Consider the following 18,138-nt stretch of genomic DNA (forward strand, 5'->3'; position numbering starts at 1 on the left):
ACAAGCAGGGAGCAAGGCCTGGGCTAGGATACTGACGGCTGAAAGAAAAGAAAAAGATTATCAGAAAGAAAATTAAGAATACATGAAGACTCCCTGGACTAAGGGAATGAAAGAAACCAAGTAATCTAAATTAATTTTGAAGTTTTGCACCTGGAAATGATGTGGCACTGAAAAAAATAGATATTCAAAGGGGAGTTTGGGGGGGCAGTGGGGATGCAGGTTGCCCTCTGGCTTATGCTAGATTTGAAAGTACGGCAGAGAGGGATCAGTCATAGCCCGGAGAGAGCCACTATGCAGGAGATGAGAAATGTAGATCACAATAGAGATGAGGATTTGAGACCCTGGGGTAGATTGCAAAAATGGCCACAATTCTCCACACTTCCGTCTATCCATGCCCTTCTGTAATATAACTTTGTGGCTCCTCCCATCAAGAAATGGATTCTGTGTCCTCTCCCCGAGAACCTGGGCTGGCCCAGTGACTTGCTTTAGCCAGTATGTAGTAGAAGGAACAGTGTGCCATTTCTGGGCCTGGACTCAAGGGTTCTTGTGTACTTTCCTGCTGTCTCAGAATACCGCCATCGTGAACAAGCCCAGGCTGGCGTGCTGGAAGTGAAAGACACATGCCAGAGAATTGAAGGACTCCAGTGGACAGCCAGCCAACTCCTGAAGCAAACCCTCCCTGCCAATCTGCAATTGACTGCAAACACATAAGAGAACCCAGAAGAGGACAAGCACTGCCCTTCTGAGCCCAGCCTAAATTGCTGATTTGCAGAATCACAAACAAAATATGTGTTTTTGAAGTCACAAAGTTTAGAGGCGGTTTATCACTAGTGATTGATAACTGATACAAAGAACATAGGTCTGCCTAAAAAGTGTAAAACATACAGAGGCAAAGGAGTAAGAGGTCAAGATTTAGCAGGATATTCCCAATCCCTGGGAAGAAGGGGGAAAGCTGTAGACAAGATGACAGGGCAATGGCAATCAGAAACATTCAAGTATATAATATCAGGGAACCAGGAACATGGGGGCAGGGGACACAGAGGATAAAAGTGGGGTTAGAAGTCAAGGATTCATCAAGGAGGTATAGCACTGGGCTTAGCAGAGCATCTGCCTAGAGAAGGCAGTGGTATTTTTGCAAGAATGATTGAAGTTTGATCTGTCAAGGCAGAGCTTGCTGGAGAAGAATGAGAAGATGGTGTCAGTAACATAACAAGGAATAGAAGTGGTGTATGGAATGTTGAAGAGGGCCTGGGTGGGAAAGATATGGAACCCCAAGTAAAGATTACTTGTTTGAAGAAACATTCAGAGGGATGTTGAAGACGAAGTCAACAGAGTTGGACAAAAGTGTAAATGTGAATGGTCCTTTCTCTAGGACCCTACAATCACAAGTGTGGCAGGGACCATCCATGCCAGCATCACTTGGGTACTTGTAAGCAATGCCCACTCTCAGGCCCACGCCAGACCTATTACCTGTCTTTTTTCCAGATCCCCATGTGCCATTCAAGTATGAGAAGCTCTGCTCTAGGAAGTACAAAGACAAAGAACTGAAGAGCATTTAATGACATCTTGAGAAAGTCATTCTGTTTTGAATTCCCTTTCAAGCCCCCAGAAAAAATAAGACAAAGTCTTGGCTTGGTGCTAAGCCATCTTCCACACCTACCTCCCTAACACTTGCAAATCTCCCTTTTCAACAGAGTTCAACAGAGAGCAGAGCCTTAGGCAAGCAAGGTCTCTAGTGAGATTTGAAAAACACTGTTTACACCCCTTTTGTGTTTATTTTTAGGATTTTCTTTTATGCGTGGAAAGCAATCAGGTTTTCCATTTGCAGTAGTCTTAATTTCACATTGATTTATTTAAGAGGAAAAAAGAGGTAAATAAAGCTATGTAACATATAATAATGTGGATGCAAATGAGAAGACAGCAAAAGTTGTTACAAGTGAGGTAGCACTCAAAGCGAAGACTGGAAAATCTACAGTGGAAGTCAGAAGACATCTGGGCACATTCGAAGGTAGAAAGGCAAGAGACAGGAAAGATGGGAGCTGTTTGCAGAACCAACAATATTCAACAGGCAGGAAGGACTGTTGGAAGGATTTATCCCAGAGCAGAAACTGCCCTCTCTGGGCCTGGAAGAAAGAAAGAACTGGTCCCTAAATGGGTGAGGATGACAAATGAGAGATCTAAGGCAGATAATATCAAATTCTTCATAAGTAAAAGATTGGAGGAGAGCCCCTCTAAAATGAGGGTAAGTTGGTTTGACTGGGACTGGAAAAGAGTATGAAAGACTTGGAATATCCATTGTGGACAATGCCCAAAAGAATAAACAGATGAAAAGAATTCAGCAGCAAAGACCCAGGGACAGTCAGGCAACATTAATTTTTAGTAAGGAAAATGGACACAGTTTATCCCAAAGCTGAGAAATGAAACTCTAAGGCTGACACAAAAAATACACCAGCAAAGAAAAGGGGGCGGAGGAGATTAGGTAGTAGTGGCAAGCATAGCTGACAAGTTCTCATAGTCAAGGTTACATAGAGAGTCAAAGGTTGGCCAGGTGCAGTGGCTCACGTCTGTAATTCCAATGCTTCAGAGGGCCAAGGCGAGAGGATCACTTGAGGCCAGGAGTTCAAGACCAGTCTGGTCAACATAGCGAGACACCATCTCTACAAAATAATTAAAACTTAGCTGGGTATGGGGTGTGCACTTGCAGTCCTAGCTACTCAGGAAGCTAAAGGAGGAGGACTGCCTGAGCCCAGGAATTTGAGTCTGCAGTGGCTATGATCACACCACTGCACTCCAGCTGGGGCAACACAGCAAGACCCTGACTCTTAAAAAAAAAAAAAAAGCGTTAATGGAAAAGCCCAGTGGACTGGACTGTGGGAACAAGATTCTCAGTGGATATACGGATATAAGGAGCGAGAAATAAACTAGGTTTGATCAAAAAGGAAAAACATCACTTTTTAAAAAACTGGTTTTTAAAATATCAACTAAATATTAACTAATGCTCAAAATTTTGTTACCAAGAGCAGGAACTTGATAAATGGTGCTACAAAAACTCAGGAAAATTTTTGAAAAGAAGAGAAATTTGGGCCTAAAATGCAGGTAATCAATTAAAATTAGAACATAATGATACGGGGTTCTTGCAAAGAACATAAATCACTGGGTATTTTAAGCATGTGCAAAATAAAATCCCAAAACTGAAGAAAGGCCCGGAAAGATATAAATCTTATCACAGTGTATCTCTGTCACCAAAAGAGGATCCTCCAAGAAGCACATAAAAACTAAAACTTTGAAGTTTAGGAAAAACAAGAACACTACAGTAAATACATAAAATTTCGAACTTTGAAATACCCCAAAAGGATTTCTCAGACCTCACCCATCACTCACTCATGCACAGCACACCTACTGAACTACCTGGTGTCCCTTCCTCTCCACTCACTCCTTCCATAGTAATTGAGAGTTTCACTGGGCACATGGCCAGCCACAATATAAAATACATTTCCTGAGTAACCGGGTGTGGCCATGTGATGCAGGCTAGCCAGTGAGATATAAGCAAAGTGACATGTGGCAGCTTCTGGAAACCTTCATTTACCCTTGATCCACTTCAATCCCCTTCCTCCTTCTTGCTGGCTGGACCATGGAGGCTGACTGGAGGTCAACCTTGAGCCATAAGGATGAGGGTCACAGGATAGCTAGAGGCAGCTTGGCTCTTCAGTATTTAAGAGGCCCCCACACTAGCCTTGGACTACTTCCCTGTAGATTTGGTTAGGGAAACAAGAAATGAATATCTACTTCATTTAAGACATTGCTGTTCAAGACTTTTTCTATTACATGTACATTGAACCCTAATGTACCCTCTTTGCTATTATGGGGGCCTCCTATTCCTTGACCAAAATTTCTTCAATGGCCTGAATACTTGGATTAAAAGCAGTCACTTCAATACCTCATTTCCCTCAACTCCTGTTCTTGTCATCCCTGCCTAGGCAAAATCTGCCACCAAGTCATCTTCACATCCATTGTTCTCTCGCTGCCACCAACACATCAAATACTGATTTTAAAAAATTAAAAATAAAATGTAAACTTAAACATTTCTAATAGGGATCATCACAACTGCAGTCCAGCTTCTTGAAAACGGACAAGTGACTTCACTGTGGCATTCCTATTGCCTCGAAGTGTCTGACGCCTAGTATGTCAACACATATTCACTCAAATACTAAACTACAACCAGATCTTCTGCTCAACAGTATTTTTATTCATCGCTAGTTCACTTCTTACCACATTTTATGTGCCAGGCACTTCTCTAAATGCTAGATGTACCATGTGCATCAAAGTAAACACATCCCCTACCCTCATGAAGTTTACATTTCAGTGGAAAGAGATCAACAAGGAGCAGATGAATAAATGAACAATCAAGAAATTCAAATGGGGTATGTGCTATGAACAAAATTATGAAGGTAGAGAGATATTAATTAGAGGGATGGGGAAAGGATATTTTAGAAATTTTTATATGGTCAGGACATACTTGAAGGTGACATCTGGGCTCAGACATGAGTGCTGAGAAGAGGCCAGCCAAGTGCAGACATTTGGGGAGACGGCTCCAGACAGAGAGAACAACACGTTCAAAAAGATGGGATGGAGGCTGGTACCATTAAAACACATGAAGTGAGGGTAGGGGAGCAGTGGTAAGAAGGGGAAGTAGGAAAAGTACACAGGGATAGATCTCAGGCTTGTCAATCAATTCCCACGCCCATACATATTGTTATCTCTCTCTCTCCTCTCTTCCCCAACATCTTTTCTACTGAAATAGATATACACTACACATATATATGTGTGTGTGTGTGTGTGTGTGTATGTATAGTACAATATCTATTTCTCACTCTATATCCATACAGCCACTGAGAATCTTGTTCCCACAGTCCAAGCCACTGGCCCTTTTCCTTAACTCTTGAATTTTTTAAGAGTCAAGGTCTTGCTGTGTTTCCCAGGCTGGAGTGCAGTGGTGTGTGTGTATGTGTACATATATACATATATATACACATATGTGCACATATTTATATATATATATGAATCTTCAGTCATCTTCTGTTTCTTTCCTATTATTGCAAATAAATAGTTACCAAGCCTTCATTTAAGGATTTAAGGGCTAACTGTCCTTTATCTACAGTCTTCATTCCAACAGCAACTGACCACCCAATCCATCATTCAATAGCTCTCTCACTCTCTCTCTAATCTCTTCTTCACACATGTTCAGACATTGTCTTGAAAATATCTTCTCATTAGCCCCACTTCAAAATGTCACCCTCTACCTATACACACACACATATGTATGTAAGCACATACATATGCAAATGTACCAAGACACACACATATACACGTAGTTTACTAGTACCTACTCAATGCAACCTAGGATCTTTCACCATTCTAGTGTCTCCACAATTTGTTCTCAACCAACCACATCTCCCACCATGGAAAGAGAAAATCTCATATCCATAGAATATCCAGGTGACCTATAGGTTTCTTGAAGGCAGACTACATCCAATCTCAGCCCCAACAAGAAGGGCATTCCTAATATAAACAATATTTATGATATCTGCATTACATAAACACAGGCTCATTTTGGTTTCCACAAAGAATAATAATAAACATAGACAGTGGAAATCTTCAGAAATCTTCAAAGTCATCAAGCTTCACTCCAGTTAGCAGTTTCAACGGACTTTGCTTTCCTATCCTACACTCACATTCTCTCATTGTGACATCAGCACTGTTTTTCCTCCGAAGAATGACAGCTCCATACTCTTAGCTCATGTGGCTTCCAAGAAGATGCCAGTGTCCAGCTCCCTCACTGGCATGCCTACGTGGCTATGAGCCTGGGCATGGGACCCAAGTCTATCCAATAAGACTTGATCCAGAAAAGTTGCTGAAACAAGCAAGAAAGCATCTCTCCCTCTTGAGAAGGCTGAGCTGTGAGAATGTAACTTGGAGCTGCTGCTGGACAACTTCCCACTGCTTGAGTACAGCCTGGCTGATTAAAAAAAAAAAAAAGAAAAAGAAAAGAAAACGATGAAAGCAGAGCTAATATAAGAAAGTCTTGATAGCATCCCTTGAGACTCTAGATCCAGCTATGCCTGAAACAAAACTTACAATCCCTTTTCTATTTAACTCAGTTTCACTGAAGTCTTTTTCTCACTTGCAACCAAAGCATTTTTACTAAAACAATCTTTTAACCACTTTTGCATTAAACTTTTTTATTAGAATTTTTTAAATAAGTCAAATAATAAAGGTTGAATCTCTCATTAAAGATAAGTTGGCATCAAGGAGCGGCATGAAGGATCTACCAAGTATATTTTATTAACTTCGATATTTCTAGATTTAACTCATCCCCTTTTGCAAGAAGATCAACTTCCAACCAATCATACATATTTCATAAAAGTTTTCTAGTCAGGTCAACATTTTGAACTTCTACTTCCTACACCTAGGAGATTTTTTAAAGAAACTGTAGAATTTGTATTATTCTACAGTAAATCCCTTGCTTATTACAAATTAGCTGTAGAAATTGCTGGAAAAAATCTCACAATATGGTAGTTATACTACATCCATTTAAAATAAATTCAATTTTAAAACTCACTCTTATCACCATATTTGACATAATTCTTCTGCATAAACAATTTAGTCAATGTAGATAAGGCTACATGAAATTTTCAGTATTTGGAATAGAAGGATCCAGCTTAAAACCTCACTCCCCCAAAAGAATGAGTATAGATCATTCAAATATGAATTTAGAGTAAAAACTCAAATGTGTCTTCATATTAGCCCATTTGTGTATCTTCAAATCCTTCTTTTATAAACAAAGCAAAATTGAATTAAGATTAAAGATAGAATGTTGATCATACAAGAAGGGCCACTTTCCAGGGCCTGGCGTGTTTTACACAAGCATGAAACATATTTAAGAGAACATGGCCTCCCTGAGGAAGAGATTAAGGATGCAAACCTAGGAAACAAAGAAAATAAAACGATCTACCTCAAAGGGATAAGATTAAACCTGTGAGAAGCTCATGCAGACCTTAAATGAAAGCCTCTACTCCTTTTATTTTTAAACAGGGTTTTTTTTTTTTTTTTTAGAGCACTAAATCCACCTTCAAAATATATTTGAATTTGTAAGCACACTTAACAAAAATCCTATCCTTTCTTATTAACCATACTCAAAACAGATTCTCTAAGATAGTTATGATACCATTAACATTTCACAAAACCCAAAAAAATACGTTTCCCAGAAAAATAAATGTTTTCATTCACGAACGGCTAATATGGTTTTAAATTATGTTATTGAAAATTTCGCATCATTCCCCCTTAATAACCACTTAAGAATGTTTCCTTCCAAACAACTATTAAGAGAGAAAGGATGCTTCATCATGCAAACACACACACAAACACACATTCCTTGTTTATGTCATTGTTTTTAATGGTGCAATAGGATTTCCAAATTCTCCGAGTTTCACATGTTACTTCCTAAATTACTGCCTCACTGACTGGGAAGCTGAATTGGCAACACCAGCCAATCCTCAAGTCCAAGGATGTTGTCCTTGCTTTTCCTATCGCCTTCCTCTTGAAGGACTCAAATTCATTTCCATTGCTTTAACACAAACAGAAAGACTCCAACTTTGGTTGTTCAGCCCCGAACTCTCTCTTGAGTTCCAGTGCATGACTCTGTAAGAACATACCACTGAAATATCCAAAATGAGCTTGATCTGGTTATCTTTCCTCAAAACCAGCTTCTCTTCTCTCTGTTCTGCTTCCACTCAAGGTCTTACCATTCGTCCAGGCCCCAAATTCAAACACCCTCAATCATTTCTGCTTCCTCTTTCTGCCTTCCCAAGTCGGGAGGTTCTGTTTAGTGCTTTCTTTTCTTTTGCATCCAAATTCACATCTCCTTGATTCAAATCCTTCCCATACCTTACCTCAACTGGGTGATGGCATCCTACCCAGTCTCTCTCCTACTCTTGCTGGGGCCTACACCAATCTACTCAAAAGGTCAGATTCATCTTTACAAAAGTAAAACTCTAACCAAGCCATCAGTCCACTTAACATTTTTCAGGTGAGGCGCAGTGGCTCATGCCTGTAATCTCAGCACTTTGGGAGGTCAAAGGCAGGAGGATCACTGGAGGCCAGGAGTTCAAGACCAGCCCTGGCAACATAGCAAGATCCTGTCTCTGCAAAAAAATAAAATGAAAAAGTTAGCCAAGCATGGTGAACACACACCTGAGGTCCCGGCTACTCAAGAGGCCTCCCAGGAGGCCTGAGTAGCTGGGAATATAGGTATGTGTGGATCTCTTGAGCCTGAGAAATCGAGGCTGCAATAAGCCATGGTCACTGCACTCAAGCCTGGGTGACACAGCAAGACTCCATTTCAAAAAATATGTATGTGTATATGTATATTCTTCGAATGCACTCAGGTGCAGACACTGTTGACTATCTTTCCAACAGCCTTCTTCCTTGCTAACAGAGCGTAACACTAATTAATTACACTCATGTGGCAATGCCCAACCTCAGGGATGATGCTGGATTGGTCTAAACTGATCACAGTAATCTTCCTCTTTGCTAGTGAGTGGCCTAGGGTTGGTATACAACCCACTTCTGACCAGTAAGATAAAAGAGAGGGTCTAGTGGTAAAGGTTTTCCTTCTTGCCAACAGATGTACAGGAAGAGAAAGTACTCATTTGCTACCACTCCCACCACCATCACCTTGCTTCTCATTTTGTGTTTTCATGTGAGAATGTGACACCCAGAGCTACAGCAGCCAACTTGTGGCCATGGGAAGACTGCTAAAACTCCAAGGACAGCAGAATAAAAAGAAAATCAAAGAAGGGCTCTTAAAGACATCAATGAACCATCCAAGACAGCCTAGCACTGCCAACCTAAAGACTTCTTTGAAGATAAACCTGTGTCTTTTATGGTTTATGCCACCATTTTTTCTGTTATCTGCAGCCCAAAGCACTCTAACTGATAAACTTAGAAAGAGCAAACTCTTGACCTTACCACAGAAGGCCCTCTGCATGATGTGCTACTCAAAGTGTAGTCTACAGACCCACAACCTTGGCATTGCCTGGGAGCCCAGCCCTGGGCCCATGAATCAGAATCTCCAAGGGTAAAGTCCAAAAGTCTGTGTTATAACAAGCTCCCAGCTGGTTCTTGTGCATGGTAAAGTTTGAGAAACACTGCTCTACAAAGTTATCACAAATTACTTTTTACCATCTCAGCTACTACCCTACATAGGATGAGGTGCACTTGATTTGCAATTTGTCTGGTGACAGTAACCTTACTGGGTTTGAGCATCATTTGTTGCTCCTTTAGTTTCTTCTCCTCTTAATCAAAGTCTTCAAACTTGAAGCCTCCAGGACCTGAGAGGATTACAAAGGTCTGAATATAAGACAGGCTGTGAAGTAGGCTGTGATGAACTACTTCACAGGGGTACAGGCACATCTGAAGGACACTGAGCAGACGTTGTCATACAAGGAAATTGGTTCAGTGTTTTCACATTTCTAAAGAAAAGCTAGAATCCAGATTTATATGCAAAGTTTTTTAGATGTAGACAACCAAGGTTGTTTTAATACTCTGCAGATTAAACAAATTTTCAAGTGGATTCACATCCAGCTGAGTTTGTGACATGAAGTAGAGATTCCTTGAAATATCGACACATACTTTGAAAACTGTGACCACATACATTCACTGACTTCATTTAAAATGACTAAAATTAATTTTCTTTGGCTAACTATATGCTAGTCTCTACTGAGCACAGGGTCTTCATCAATAGCCCAGCATCTGGAGTGGTCAAATAAAGAGTTTGTGGACCTCTAGTTAGGGGCAGAAGGACAGTTTTATCCATTAATCACTATAGATCACACACTTAGAACTGCAAGCTTCTCATGGGTCCACAACAATATGAGAAAAAAATAAACTGGCCACACAACACCAGAAAACTACAAAATTACAACTAACAGATGTGAAGCTAAATGTTTACAAAATGTAAACATAAGTCAATGGATCCATATCAATTCGGATATGGTATCATATCACATTAGATTAAATGCAGGAAAGTGGATGCATTTTAATGTTTGATGGGGCGTGGAGGGGAGCTCAGATCAATAGTGCTTAGAGCTGCCAAGGTTCTAAAAAGGCCCTGGGTACCAACCTGAAGCCAACCATTCTGTGGTAAGTCTAGTCTTCACAGGTGTCACAAATTTCTTTATGCAGCTCTACTCCATTCTATTCAACTGTCTACATAGTTGGACATGGGAGTAGAACTGTCCACACAGTTGCACATAAATCATAAATGACTATTAAAACATTATGTTTGGATCCTCATCTACACATGAATTTAAGACAAGAAGTGCAAGAATCAGCACACAAGCAAGTTTTGAGGGTCCCACATAATTATTTTAATTATTTTTTGTTAATTTATTACAACATTTAAAATTCATGATAATTCACATAAAAACCCAGATTATCATCCTCTTGAAAAAAGAATTGTAAAGTATAGAGATATTGGGCCCAAATGCTGGCAGGGCAACAGTCTACTAATGCTGATCAAGGCTACCCCTTTAAATGGGGTATATTCTCTACTTGGCCACAAACCCTATCTCCATGTAGGCTAACTTACTGTCCCCCCCAAGAGACAATTGAGTTTATGTTCCCTGGTCTAAGGCTCTTAGAAAAACCTTATTTCTTTTTCGCAATGTGGCTTCAATATCTTACGTGAAGACTTGTCATGATAGGATATAGGAATCTCTCAATCTAAGAAGAGTTTCAATCAAATTTCCCTCTCAATATGTTCTCAATTTGAACCATGATCCCCAAGAAGATGGACAAATGACAAATTACCCTTCAGTTTCTGTTGCCCTTCAAGCTAGCCAAGGCAGAAGCCCAATCAGTTGGAGTCAAAGCACTAACATAAGAATGTCTTAATTAAGCAGAGTGATCAATAAATAATACACATAATAATTAGAAAGCAAAGTCTGGGACTGATAGAATAAAAACAACATAGCACTGATCTACGTAAGGATGAGAGGTCAATAGCCATAATTCAAAAGGAAAAGCCCTAAAAATATGGAGAAATAGCTAGTAAATAGAGTTTAGTCCAAGTTCGTTAATAACCCACTATATGATTTCACCTCACACCTACATTAAATACAGTATCTTATTTTGGAGTGGCAGAATTCTGACAACTACAGGTTGAGTATCCCTTATCTGAAATGCTTAGGACTAGAAGTTTCAGATTTAGGGGTTCTTTTTATTTTGGAATATTTGCATAATACTTACCAGTTCAGCATCCCTAATCCAAAAATCTGAAATCTGAAATGTTCCAATGAGCATTTCCTTTGACCGTCACATCAGTGCTCAAAAAAGTTTTGGATTTTGGAGTATGTTGGATTTCAGATTAGTGCTACTTACATTATATTTGCTAATTGATATTCTGTGTATTATTTTCTTACTGGTGAAAAGACAAATTGAACTCAGGAAAGAAAAATTACAAATATATAGTCAAAGAGTCACCAATTCATTTGAGTAACATAATGAGTTTTTATTTTTTAATATACGGGGTTTAATTTGTTAACCACACCAGAAAAAGAAATGTTCAAACAGTCAACTTTCTACTTGAAATTAAAATGGAAATTAGCCCTTAGGAAACAGTGATGACTTTAAGTTTATACATCAGTGGTTGGTTCATGAATTATTAACTGATTTTAATGATCCTGGCTATATTTTATTTGAAGTTATTCTCCTACTTGCAACGACTTTTGAACCCACAAAACTCTTTCATCCATTCTCCATAGACACAGTACACTTTCATGAGCGCTGACATTTGAAAAGGATCCATATACTCACAGAATGTAAAGATAATACACATGCATATAATTTATACAAAGGACTCTGGTCATTTGTTAAAGAGAGAAATGAATGAAACCCTATTATTCACGGTTTGTAAATAAATTTAAAGATAAGCGCTAACTTTCACTTGTTAAGCCTAGAGCCAAGAGTTCTGTGTTTCTTCTAAAGTTTCCCAGATGGTCATTAAAACAAGAGAGGGCAGAAACATACTTTCTTTGAAATCCATCATTTCCTATCCAGAAAGATAATACATGTCATCAAAAGTTAAGTCTTTAGAGATTAATTAATAATTTGAGTATTTTCAAATAAAATAAATGCATGTCTTTACATGCTAGTTTTTACATTTTCAGTATAAACCTATATTGAACAGCACCACTTCAGACACACAAATTAGCTGTGAAACAAAATGCTATAAACCTTTAATTAGCACTTGCTGATTTATACCCATAAAGTTAATACTTCCTCTTCTACTATATTCTCTGTAAAGAAAAATTATGGAAAATTAAATTGTGTTTTTCACTTCTGAAAATAAAAGTAGCAAAATATAGTATTGTGGCTCAGTTTAAAAATAGTTATATTTTTACCTGCAAGGAAGTCAATACAAACATCCCTTAAAATAAGTATAATTTGATTCCTACCAATATTAAGCGCTATGTCTAACTTTTGTAACTTGGGTACACAGAGCACTGATGACGATCAGATTCCTAAATAAGTAAGAAAGCAAGTTATTTCAGGCAAATAGCTGCATTAAGAAAATACGACAGTAAGTCAACTTGCATCCACACTCCTGAAGCTGAACAAGCATCTCAATAAATAATGTCTGTTTTCAAGCTTTATATACCCTTCCTGAAATAAATGTTCTGAGCTTAAATAGACTCAAAATAGCCTTTCTCAGAAAATAAAAAAGAGACACACACAAACACCCCCAATTTCCTCCGGCCCCTTGAAATACCCTTGGGATCCCAGTGAACAGAGATTTGCCACGCACTGCAGTCACTGCATTTGTACAATAGGTTTCTATTTTGGTGTCATTCGAGTGTTGCTGATCTTAAATCAGAGAAAGAAGGAGTTACATTAGGCAAGGTAATGGCTTCCAAAAATAAGAGCATGCCCAGTTTATACAAGGCTTGCATCCACATGCTAAGTTGTAAGGAGATAAATAATACCCCACTGGAACAATTAGGTGGATTCTCAGAAACACTACATACTTAATTAGGCTGCCTAAGTCCCTTACTGAGCATACATGGGGGACTTTTTAAAGCATTTAATAACCTGAGTAAATCCAAAATCAGAGGACACAAACTAATCCTTAACTCTGGCTCCAGCGATCGGCCGTTTCTTGCCTCTTTTTAAATGCTTAGCGTAGCCCTTAGAATGCGGAGAGTAGGAACGCTCCAACCACCAAAGGGTTAAAGCACAAGGAATAAAGTCCCCTCGATCTATATTTGTTGGGAGGCCCCTCTGTGCCAGAAGCGGAGCTGGGCGATGATGACACTGGAAAGCGAGCAAGAGAGACCCTAATGTTTTTTTACAAACTTCAGCACTGGAGTTGGGAACGGAGTATATAAACAAATAGAAAGGAACACGAGCCTCCATCAGCCACGGGGCACAGCAACTGTTCCTCACTCTAGATGCAATTCCTCCTCTTCCTGTTATTTATTCATTAGTTTTGTTTAGCACCTTTCTTTTAGCAGACTCCTTATTTCCTCCTGTTATCCAAGCAATCATAAACAAACTACGATTTGAAAGAAAAAGGGAGGGAGGAGGGAGGAGCAGGAGGAAGGGTAAAGAAAATCACATTCAAAAGGTACAGGCCATCCAGAGCCCGGCTGTTTCTCTGAATCTCGCCCTCAGGGTGATGTTTTCGGCAAATTCGGCGTTGGGGGCTTCAGGGAGGACAGAGGACACCGAGGGGTGGTGGTGGGAGGGCGGGGGAGAATTCCGCGCGGCCCGGGTACCAGGGCTGGGACTCTCGCCCGCCTCGCTGCTCCGAGGGGCGCCCGCTGCCCTTCTGAGGTCCACCTAGCCACCTGGAACGCTCGGTCCTCGAAGTTGGCGCAGGGGGAGGTGGAGAAGGTGAGGTGACTCCAGGGTATGGTGTGGAGGTCTCCAATCCCGATCTCCCCGAAATGCAAAACTTACCACCCCCGCCCCAGAAAAAAAATGAGAGGAGAGAAGCCACTTACGCTAAGCGGGGAGGGGCGGGCACCCCGGTTCCGAGGTCCAAAGCGCCCTAGCGAAAGGGCAGCAAAGGCCACCTGCGGGGTCCCACCACTTACCCCACTCCCCTGTCCAAGGCATACTCAAAAGTTTGTTCCTTTCCGTCCGTAAGCTGCCCCGAGGCCAGCTCTCGAGTAGGTGGGGGAGGTAAGGACTGGGAGTGGGGGAGGGCAAGATCATCGGACCAGGAGATCAGGGACCCCCTGCTTTGCCCCCCCCCCCCACTCACTCCAGGGGGGCTGTGATCGTGTTTACTAATAACAGCAACAAACAATCACACTGGAGCCCCTCTTTCAGTCCTCGGGCTCTCTTCGCTTCTTTGGTGCAGCAAAGGAGAGTCTGGCGGGGAGGTGGGAGGGAGCGGAGAGGCTGAGGGGAGCGCCGGCTGGGGGACAAAAAGCGGCGTGGGATGGGGCAGAAACAGAGGCGGGGAGAGCTGGACAGAGACGAAGGCTCAAAGGTAAAGGAGTAAACAGGGGAGGAAAGAGGCCAAAGAAAAGTGCAGCAGGCGGTGAGCCCGAGCGCCGGGCGCGCCCGGGATGGGGAGGTGGCCCCCGCCCACCCGCCCCCCCGGCCCGGCCCGGCCCGGTCACCTTGCTGTAGCCGTAGTACCCCAGGCACTGTGCGAAGTCCAGGCTGGCAGGGTCCCCGGCCGCCGCGGGGTAGAACCTAACATCCATGCCGGAGCCGGGCCCGGGGCCGGGGGCCGGGACTGGGGTTCGCCGGGGCCGGGACCGGGACCCGCCTCCTCGCCGCCGCTAGATCCACCGTCGGGGGCGCCCGGGGGTGGCGCGCTGGACTGGCGGTCGGAGGGGCGCCGCGACCGGAGCCCGAGGAGCCCGGGAGCCGCGGCCGCCGTACACAAAGGCGCGGCCACGCGAGCCGCGGGAGAGCGGGAGGCGGCCCGGGGGACGCGCCCCGCCGGGGCACCGAGACAGCGCTGCGCGCGGGCCGGGCGCCGAGGGCGCGGGGCGCGGCGCGGGGGCCCGGGACGGCGCGGCGAGTTCAGGTGCGCTGGGCGAGGCTGGGACGGCGGCGGCGGCGGCTGGCCCCGCTCCTCCTCCTCCTCCCCGGGCGGACTGAGGAGACGAGCCGCGGAGACAAGGGGCCCGGCCCCTCCCCTCCTTCTCCCCCTCCTGCCTCCACCACCGGTCCCCTCCCCGCGCCGCCGCCGCTCCGCCCCTCCCACCGCGGGCAGCTGGCGCGCCGCCCGCCCCGCCGGTGCGCTCCTCCGCCCGGACCGCCTCCGGGCGCGCCCACCCCTCCCCGCCGGCCCCATCACCCCCGCCGCGGCCTCCCCCTCTCCGGGGCCCCTCTTCTCCCCACCTCGCCCCCCTTTCCGCTCCGGTCCTCTTTGTCCCCGCTGCCTCGGAGCGCTCCTCTCTCCCCTCCTTTCCTCGGCCGAAGCGGACGCCAGCCCTGCGTCCCGTGTGTCCCACCCTCCTCCTGCGCGACCACCGCTTCCCCGGGCCCCAGCATCCCCAGGCCCTCTGCTCCCTTCCTGTCGCTTTCCTCCCTACGCCCCGCTTCCTTCCTTACGGGTGCCTGTGCCCGGGCCCCTCTCCTCGACCCCGCCTTGCCTTTCGAATGTCCCCTGCGTGGACACACCTAACCCAGACGCCAACCTGCAAGAGTGTCTCCCGGTAGCCGGGAACCGGGACCCCAAGTTCACCTGTAGGATTTCCCAGAAGGGGTGTTGGGGCCTGACCTTTCACAGGTAGGCAGACTCGAAGCTTCCCAAGTGAAGCCTCGTGTCGGTTCTCTTCGTATTCTCTTTGCTCTTGTTTGTATTCGAAAGGCATTTGAGTAACTGGATCTAGGCAGATCATTCACTGCTCTTAGAGAGAAAATGTCCCTATTTTCCTAAAAGGTCCTAGCTGATTAACTTCCCCACTCTGCACTCACCCACCCCCTCTTTATTTCTTTATCTTTCTTAAGCTCCATCTTTTTATTTATTTATTTTCTCATCGGATTTATTGCTTTGAGTTAATCTGAGAGTTTGGCCTTCAGCCTTGTCGAAGGGAAGAGGCTTTATACTAGATGGGAACGTTGTGGAGAGGCCGTGAGATCTGCCCCCTCCCCCAGTTTAGTTATCTGAGAGCCACTTTAACCAGAACGGAGACATTCTGAAATACTTCCTATGACACTCGCTAACAGTTTCGTCCCCTGGTCACACCTTGCTGGCCCAGGGCCTGAGCTTTTTCAGACAAGCATGACATGGGTTTTCTTTTCATTTCTTCTGTTCTCCAAAGTGGATCGGGCTTGCGACACCTGTGTGTGTACCTTCGCTCAATATTATCTTTCTGGAACGGAGCAGAAAAAAATAAACTTCAATTAGGTGAAAGTTTCTGTATTTGTTCTTCTCTTAGCAAAAACTTTGGTCAGAAGACTGCATGAGAGAGCAGTGTGTACTCAGAAAAGAAACAACTGCTCACATTGTCCCTGGGTTGACTCCTATTCCCACCCTCCCGAAAAAGCTTTGGTTTCCCCTCCCTAGTCTCCATTTAACGTTGACAACCCAGCGGCGCTCCCTAATGGCCCAGCAGGTTGCACAAATTGACAGTGAGCTGAGATATTATCAGGACAACACCCCATTGAGTAAGTTCTTGAAACGCAGAAGTGGAGGCCCTTTCTGTGGGCCACTGGGCGCCTGTGGCCTTTCCACCAATCAGAGCTGGAGGTTGCAGTGGCCACCTGTTGTCTCGCAAAAGAACATCTTTTAAGTTTCGCTATTAGTATTTAACAATAGCCTATAGAGCACGATCTTGTCACAGGAGAGGAACAATGTGATGATCTGGGGTACCAAAAAAGAATTTAAAAAAAAATTTTTTTTTTTTTACAGATAGCTCTTACAAGGAGCCAAAATCTGGAAAGCTAAGTTTTTCTTTGCAGACTCACAATCCTCACCTTATGCGCATTCTGTTTTGCATCTGGAGCAATCTGAGCTTGATTAAAGGACGAGGAAAAGTATAATCGAAGTTACAGAGACTAAACCTGAACTTGTAATCAGACTTCGAGGATCAGGAATATAAATACGCTTCGCAGTGGAAACCCGCTAGCTGCAAGAATGGGAATTGCAAGTGGGCTGATGTACTGCATTCAGCTTTGGGCGGTGGAGCCTAGGAAATGAAGCAAGAACTTTACCCCTAAGGCTCTCAGGAGTTAGGAATGCTCAATGACAATCCCTAACTTCTGGCCATTGTTTTGGAAAAGTCTTTCTCTTACATTTCCCTTCCCTGTTAGGATGCAAATGCTTTTGAGAAGGAAACAATACTCATCCGTCTGCATTTTATTATTTGATTTAGGATGTAAGGTAAGCAAAAGATCTGAGTTTAGATTTTGATTTGGGGGGAGGGGAAGAATCCGGGTGATGAGCTGAAGACGTGTATGTTGAGGCATTTAGAATGAGAAAATCACTGGAACAGAAAAAGGGCATTGGGGAAGGCTGCTGACTTGACGATTTTGCCCAATCTCCACGCATTTGGCAGCTAGCTATATTTATTTATTTATTTATTTAAGTACCTACCATGTGCCAGACATGATTTTAGGCACATGTGAATGACAAAGAGGATTCGATTCCCAACATGACACATATAGAAGTCCTCAAAGAGGACTATGAATTGAGCTCTTGGAACACAAAATACACACGTACTCACATGCACACATGTATGCATACCCTGAACCATCCCAGTCACCTGGAGATACTGTCATGGCACAGCCACTAGCTGCTGTTGAGAGAAGCAACATGAAAAACAAACTCACATACAGTGTGAAGGATGCCAGCCTCTACATCCCCATGGTATTTGTATAAGAAGGCTCAAGGGACGAGGCAGTGCACACTGCTAGATCATTGCTGGATCCCAAGAACCTCAGACCATGCTTGGTGCATAGTTTGTTTGCAGGAAATAAATATTCATTAAAGAAAGAAAGTTTAGAAAGAACATGGGAAGGAAGAAGGAAAAAAAAATCAGAATGTTTTAATAGTGTAATTTATTTACACTATTTATTTGCAGGGAACCTTAAGGCAGGATTTGAGAAGAG

The 18,138-nt window shown here is 43.4% G+C and overlaps 1 protein-coding gene across 1 annotated transcript in view; it reads right to left on the reverse strand.

Moving 5' to 3' along the window:
- TOX3 (TOX high mobility group box family member 3) overlaps positions 1–15,206 on the reverse strand; it is a 108,332-nt gene extending 93,126 nt beyond the window's left edge. The window contains exon 1 of the mRNA XM_023209837.2: positions 14,691–15,206. Within this exon, the coding sequence (XP_023065605.1) occupies positions 14,691–14,777 (87 nt within the window). The 5' untranslated portion in view covers positions 14,778–15,206. The remainder of the gene's footprint in view (positions 1–14,690) is intronic.
- Positions 15,207–18,138: the final 2,932 nt, after the last annotated feature.

Source organism: Piliocolobus tephrosceles, chromosome 17 (assembly GCF_002776525.5).
Source record: "Piliocolobus tephrosceles isolate RC106 chromosome 17, ASM277652v3, whole genome shotgun sequence".
Classification (NCBI taxonomy): domain Eukaryota; kingdom Metazoa; phylum Chordata; class Mammalia; order Primates; family Cercopithecidae; genus Piliocolobus; species Piliocolobus tephrosceles.